The sequence below is a fragment of the Penaeus vannamei genome, chromosome 36 (assembly GCF_042767895.1).
Source record: "Penaeus vannamei isolate JL-2024 chromosome 36, ASM4276789v1, whole genome shotgun sequence".
In the NCBI taxonomy this organism is placed as follows: domain Eukaryota; kingdom Metazoa; phylum Arthropoda; class Malacostraca; order Decapoda; family Penaeidae; genus Penaeus; species Penaeus vannamei.
In genome coordinates, this window is record NC_091584.1 from 14,278,959 (window position 1) to 14,286,458 (window position 7,500).

At 36.3% G+C, this 7,500-nt stretch overlaps 1 protein-coding gene across 1 annotated transcript in view; it reads right to left on the minus strand.

Annotated features, from left to right (window-relative positions):
- Nucleotides 1-2,062: 2,062 nt before the first annotated feature.
- Nucleotides 2,063-7,500, minus strand: part of LOC113822908 (cytochrome c oxidase assembly protein COX18, mitochondrial) — a 15,245-nt gene continuing 9,807 nt past the window's right edge. The window contains exons 5-7 of the mRNA XM_070114540.1: nucleotides 4,539-4,663; nucleotides 3,049-3,159; nucleotides 2,063-2,413 (exon numbers count right to left, since the gene is read on the minus strand). Of these exons, the coding sequence (XP_069970641.1) occupies nucleotides 2,204-2,413; nucleotides 3,049-3,159; nucleotides 4,539-4,663 (446 nt within the window). The 3' untranslated portion in view covers nucleotides 2,063-2,203. The remainder of the gene's footprint in view (nucleotides 2,414-3,048; nucleotides 3,160-4,538; nucleotides 4,664-7,500) is intronic.

Below are 7,500 nucleotides of genomic sequence, written 5' to 3' on the forward strand. Positions count from 1 at the left end.
TATTCCTCGTTTGGTATCAGTAGATTTTTTCACGTGGCTCCATTGTCAGTCTTTAGTATTAGACGAGGTCAGAGAGTTCTCAAGCGCTGGCAGAGAGGCGTGAATGATTCTCCATTATGGTGTTGCCACTTGCTGTTCCTTAGTTTTTCTCAATGTCTGTATCTGTTTTTGCGTTTGTTTCTTCTTGTTTCTGCATTCTTTATCCACTGCATGTCTTTCCCCTCCTCTTAAATCTGCGTCTTTCAGACTATCTGCATCTGTCCTCGAAGTGTCTGTCTGTCTGTCTCTCCTCCCCCTTCCTTCCCCTAATCTCGGCCTAGCCCTTCTTGCTTCCTCCCACACCCCGCTCTCCCTTATAATCTCCACAGCATCCTCCCCTAAGCACCCTCTCTCTCTCTCTCTCTCTCTCTCTCTCTCTCTCTCTCTCTCTCTCTCTCTCTCTCTCTCTCTCTCTATCTCTCCTTCCCGGCCCTCTCTCTCTCTCTCTCTCCTTCCCGGCATTCCTCTCTCTCTCTCTCTCTCCCTCCTCCCTTCCCAGCTCTCTCTCTCTCTCTCTCTCTCTCTCTCTCTCTCTCTCTCTCTCTCTCTCTCTCTCTCTCTCTCTCTCTCTCTCTCTCTCTCTCTCTCTCTCTCTCTCTCTCTCTCTCTTTCTCTCTCTCTCTCTCTCTATACCTCTCTCTCTCTCTCTCCTTCCATCTCTCTCTCTTTCTCTCTCCCTCCTCCCTTCCCAGCTCTCTCTCTCTCTCTCTCTCTCTCTCTCTCTCTCTCTCTCTCTCTCTCTCTCTCTCTCTCTCTCTCTCTCTCTCTCTCTCTCTCTCTCTCTCTCTCTTTCTCTCTCTCTCTCCCTAGCCCCCCCATCTCTCTTTCTCTCTCTCATTCAGTCATATACACACGCGTGCATGCACACATATATAGCCACACACACACCCAAAAAAAAAAAAAAAAAGCTCTGAGAAGAATAACAATGAAAACAAAAAAACTTGAAGCACTCATAGAGCGCATACCTCCGTCAAGGCAATAGGCTCACTGATGCAATAAAAAATATTCATAGGATGATTTACATTAAAATCTGGTTCCCAATCGTAACCTAACCTAACTAAACCAAACGAACCCAACCTAACCTAGTCTACCTAACTTCACCAACCTAATCTAACCTAACCTAACCAACCTAACTTAACCTTACCAGCCTAATCTTCGGTAGTACTCAGCTGCGTATGACAATCTTGATCTCTATTCGAGAAAGTGCTCCGGTTGTCCATCTTTGCAGAAAGATTTCCTGGATGAGAGAGAGCTGGGAAGGGAGGGGAAGGAGAGAGAGAGTGAGAGAGAGAGAGAGAAACAGATCCGTTTCCATAAGATGATTTTCGAGCTAAGCGGTACAGATTTTTTTCCGTTTCTATAACCACTTCGAAAAACGTAACCTTCTTGGCAGAGGTAAAAATAATTGAATAATAATAATGCAGGAGTGAAAGAGTGAGACAGTAGAGTAATATGAAATGTATATGATAACCCTCCCAAAGGAGAAGCTGTAACTATGATAATAATCAAGTGCACTGTGGGATAATAATGTGACAAAAACAATGAGAAGGAAAAAGAATAAAAAAAGGAAGGAAATAAGAAGCAGAAGAGAAGTTATTAATCTACAGAAGAAAAAAGAATAGTAATAATTATACAAAAATAACAGTGTTTATAACAAACTACAACCATTTGTATCATAACATGTATCAGGAACAATAATTTTCATCAACACTGGAATGCAACATAAATAATACCAAAAACTTTATTAATAAGAATAATAACAATAATAATAGTAAAATTGAGAGCATATAAACTGATCAGTATTATTATAATGGCAATAATAATGAAAATCAATGAGTAGTGGCGAAATTAAAACTGGGTACATTTTTTTTATCCAAGAAAATGAAATGAAAATAAGTTTTATCTACATCAATATATCCTGCTTGTTTTATCTAAGCATTTTCAATATTTTTTACTTTGTATTTCCTTTAATAAGAGACCAAAACAGTAAGAGTTAAATAAGAAATAATAGTAAATGAAACACTTTATAGATTTTTGTTTTTATTAAGTTGATTTACATAATAAAACCTTGAAATTTACATTCTTTAAATATCATTATTTACAATTATTTCACAAAAACTTGTTTCTTCATATACCATACTCTTTACACTTATTCACTAATTCATCAGTTTATCTGCCCATCCTTTTTTTCATTTATTTCTTTACTTTTCCTTCTTAACCTCTTTTGCATCTGTGCCCACAGATGTTGATAGGGGTTTTCGCGTTCCGATGGGGTGTAAGGTATTCTGCACATTCGCCTTAGTCCTGGGTGCATGAGAGCCAGGTTTTGTGCTACACCACAAGCACTTGATGTTACCCAGTACAGGATAACACACTGTGGAGAGAAGGTGGTAAGGAAAAATGATAATTGATAATGATAATGATGTGGAGGAGGAGGAGGAAGAGGGAGAGGAAAAAGATTAATTATACTAATACTAATAATATGAGGATGAGGATGAGGATGATGAGAAGGGGATAGGATTGGTCATGAGAAGTGATGACAAAGGAAAGGTGAATAAAAAAAATGTAATGTTGAAAAGACTAAGGAAAATACATACTTTCACAAGGGGGGATGTGAAATTGATACTTTGATAACTAATTCAAACAAGACAGCTAATTTTATTTTGTAAAGTCTGGTGAGGATGAGTGTGTAATGGTACAATCTGCTCCACAACTGGGCGATTGTCCAGATTCAATTGGGCATACAACCTCATCCCAACAATCAGGATATGATGAGGTGTCACCTGGTGTCTGGTACAATTCACCATGATATGACGGGACATTGGCCTTTACTAATGGGTAACATTTTCTGTACCTATTCTACATTTTCCCTTCTTATTTCACAAAATATTTACCACCTCCATGATGTGTGCTTTAAGTTATATTTGATAATATACCAATTTCATAATCAAAGGGCAAACTAGAATTTTCTTTTGTAACAACAAGCTCTAATAATGTACAAAGTCATACCGAAGGCACAGTTGCTGCGATGGGTATGATGATGATGCTGACAGAGCGAAAGAGATTGGTTGCAAATTTCTGTAGCTTTGAACCCTCCTGGAGTCTGTTTAAAACATTAATCTATAAAGAGGGGAAATAACATATGAGATTTTTTTTTATCAATATAACTGTACTAACCTGTAATAAAAAGATAAATATGAATGATAATTGAAGTTGCCAAATAATTCCTACCTAAAAGTGTATTCAATTTACATTGTCAAGTCTTAACAAAACCTTAAATTCCTGTAAAATGTATTCTAACCTTCTGACCATGGCAACAATCTAAAGTAGCAAAAAAATGAAACATGATAACTGCTGCTGCTTTTCATGTTGGGAATAATGGTAAAAACTCTGACTGTAACAATGCTACAAAAAAAAACAATTTCATATAAAAATGTGGTTATACTTATAAAATATATCTACTTTTGAATCTAGAACAACTATAATTACTCACAATTCACTAAAATATTTTAGAATGTAGATCCTTAATACCTAACTTATCTTTCACAAGAATTTATTATTCTATTGTGCAAGAAAATGTGTTATGAGTATGTATATATAAGTAATAATACTCTTCTGTATTCATCTTAAGTAAAACAAAAAATACATTTTTGGTCTTATTTCAGTTTCATAAAGTATTCTTCGTTCCTTTCAGCGACCAATTACATTTTGTGATCATTTACAAGTTTTTTTAAGGTTATATATATTATGTGTGTGGTATGCCTCGAAACAGCATTTTACTGGGTTGGCAGAACAGGTTTTCTGGACTATGGACCATAGTCACTAAATAGGCTAAAGCATGAATAATATTTCTGAATTGTAACTATATTGGATACACTTTTATGTCTATCAGCTTGTGAACATGACAATAAAGGTTTATCTGACTACAAGTGTTTTACATGAGGTAGTACATTTACAGTTAATCAAACACAGTACAACTAAAAAGCTACAGTTATCTCAAGTCATTTTGCAACATACAGTAGAAGAAAAAATACAACTCAGACTTATACTGATTTCCAAAATATATTTCTCAACAGACAGAATGGCTGAATAGCAAAAGCTGTGGCTGGAATAAAATTAGTGGCCCTGTGGTTAGTCCCACTGATGACGTGCTGATTTCTCACCTTTGAAAAGTCTGACAGCACATATATGCTAATCAGTTAAGCTGAGGCAGTAAGGATATATTTTCCTTCTTATGTTTCTAATTGTTACACTGCCATTTTTTTTATGTGGAAATTATCGTGTCTCTGTTTAGATTTATGTGGCCTACCAATGAGCTGAAGCCTAAACAATCCAATAACATTTTATATTGATATATTTTCATTTTTCTATCTTGATTTGCTTATTAAAAAAAAAAAAAAAAAAAAAAAAAAAAAAAAAAAAAAATCAAATAGCATTTCACATCTCTTACTTCAGCCATGGGTCATATGCACACCAACTACATCTCCTATATACCTCACCTCTGTGATAGCAAGGTTGAGGAGCCCCATGGCCATGGGTAAGATGAGCGAGTGATCAACCTCTGTTAGGTTTGGGATCCAGCCGAAACCTCCTGTGCTCATCTCAAGAAAGAGGACCTGGGCAGCTGAGGGAGAGATAAATATACAACATTTTCTGCTCAACTTATTTCCTTATTCTTTGTTTTTGTTTTATCTTTCTTTTCTCTGCTTCCAAGCTACTTTTCTGCATATTTTTTTAAGTTGATTTTTTCTTAACTAGTTGGTGCTCGGCAATTCCATTTATCCACTGTAATTTGTGAATTTTGTTTACAGAAAGATGGCTCTACAAGCATTTGGTTACCAAGGAGTCAATAAGTAGGCCTCCCTGCCTCACCTGATATCCACATTCCTTGAAATTTCTCATTTTTTCAGATGCTATTAATATCATTACTGTTATTATTATTATTATCATCGATATCATTATTATTATCATTGTCCAATATAATATAATATAATGTTATCATCAATACTAAGAGCAGTAAGAATTCCTTCCTTTTCCCCTGAAAATAAAGGAGCCATCCATGTGTAAGCAAAATTAGTAGGCTATACAATGTCACAATGGTCATGGTATGTGTTTTGCCATCCCATTACCAGTGGGTTAAGTCCAGTTCCTACTAAGACTCAACACTTGTTCCCATGACACCTCTAGTCATCTGGCCTACTGTCTGGTTTTATTACAGTCATACTCTCCTGGGTTTGGTACATCTGGGATAGCTTTAAAATACTTTTAATGACATATAAATGCATTGAAACACTTCAAAAACTTCTGACTATAACAGATTACACATCCTTTTTAATTCAAGCTGAAGCCAGGTAAAGAACATTCTAAGTCTGGCTCTCTTTGTTCCCTAGATAATAAACTAAAGCTTGTATGATTTTTCATGCACACATGTTTTTTCCTTACTGAAACCATGATAGTCTGAGTCTCCTACTATTACTAATATCAAGTGCACAGTATTCATCACTCAGAATTGGTCCCATATTCATGTGGATGAAGGAGACATGCCTGTGTGACAGGGGTTCCCAACCTTGACTGCCATCATCCATAGGGGTGCTACAGGACATTTTAGGGGTGCAAAAATATGTATCTCTTTAAGCCTTTGGCATTACAGGATATATTTATGTGTGTGTGTGTGTGTGTGTTTCTTTATATATCTAATGCTGTATTTAAATGTTAGAGTGCTGTCTTTGCAATCATAAAGTCACAAATTGTTGCCTGGTCACATACCCTACATTTGACTTCGTATTATGTCAGTATTAGCACCAGGTGCTGGAAAGGAATTACCTGCCTAACCATATCATGCTGTAGAATGATATATGTTTCTTTATTTCCAAACTTCTTTTGTGTGTGTGTGTGTGTGTGTGTGTGTGTGTGTGTGTGTGTGTGTGTGTGTGTGTGTGTGTGTGTGTGTGTGTGTGTGTGTGTGTGTGTGTGTGTGTGTGTGTGTGTGTGTTCTTACCTGGTTCTTACCTAGTTGTCTGAATACAGGAGAAGAGCTATGCTCAGGTGGTCCCGTCTGCTGTATTTAAATTATCGTATAACTTTTTAAATTGATGCACAGTTTTGGCACACACTACTTGATTGGGGAGACTGTTCCACGATTCAATAATTCTGTTTGGAAAACTATATTTTTTGACATCTTTATCACCTCTTTTCACTGTCAACTTTTTGTTGTGTCCTCTTGTTCTTCTTGTGTTCAAGATCAAAAAGTCATCCTTATCTATCTTCACTCTTTCTGTAATGCAGTTGAAAAGCATATCCATGTCCCCCCTTTTCCTTCTTTCTTCCAAGGTAGAAAGTCCTAATTTCTGTAGTCTGTCTTCATAACTCAGATCTCTTAGGGTAAGTGCCCATCTTGTTGCCGCTCTTTGTACTCTTTCCAGTTTGTTAATATCTTTTTTTAAGTGTGGACTCCATACCACTGCACCGTACTCAAGACTTGATCTTATGATTGCTTTAATAATCTTCTTTACCATATCTTTGTCCACATACATGAATGCCTTCTTCATGTTGGCAATCAGTCCTAACATTTTGTGGACCTTTTCATTTATATGGTCATTTGGATTTAGGTTTCTATTTATGATTATCCCAAGATCTTTTTCCCTGTCAGCTGTGTCACTTAGGAGGTATTGGCATGAGACGTTGTCTGTTATCCTCTTTTGTATCTTTGCGTCATCTGCAAACATATTCAGATAACTACCTAGGCTTATGTTTGACTCTAAATCATTGACGAAAATAGTAAACATAATCGGTGCTAATACCGATCCTTGAGGCACTCCGCTGGTTACTCGTCGCCATGTAGAATGCTTTCCTCTAATTACTGTGCTTATTTGTCTTTCATGAAGAAAGTCTTTCATCCATGCGAGTAGGTTGCCTTTCACTCCACCAAGATGCTCTAATTTCCATAGTAGTCTTCTATGAGACACCTTATCAAAAGCCTTCTTAAAGTCTAAATACACACAATCCACCCACCCGTCTCTTTCTTGTAATATTTCAGATACTCTATCATAAAAACAGAGGAGATTTGTTACACACGACCTTCCTTCTCTAAAACCAATTTGTTTATTTGATATCATTTTGTGTTTTTCAAGCATTTCAACCCATTGTTTTCTAATTATTCTTTCAAGCAGTTTGCATACTACACTAGTTAATGAAGCTGGTCTATAATTTAGTGGGTTTTGTTTGTTGCCACTCTTATATAAGGGTGTAACATTTGCGAGTTTCCAAGTTTTTGGTAGTTTACCTTGTCTTACTGAATTTTGGAATATTAACAATAAAGGAGTACAGAGTTCTTCGGCACATTCCCTAAGAACCCAGTTAGAAATTTCATCTGGTCCCTCTACTTTGGTCTTGTCTAATCCTTTTAGTAGATCTTTTATTTTGTTCTTTTTGAGGATGATATTTTCAATGTTCTTTACATTA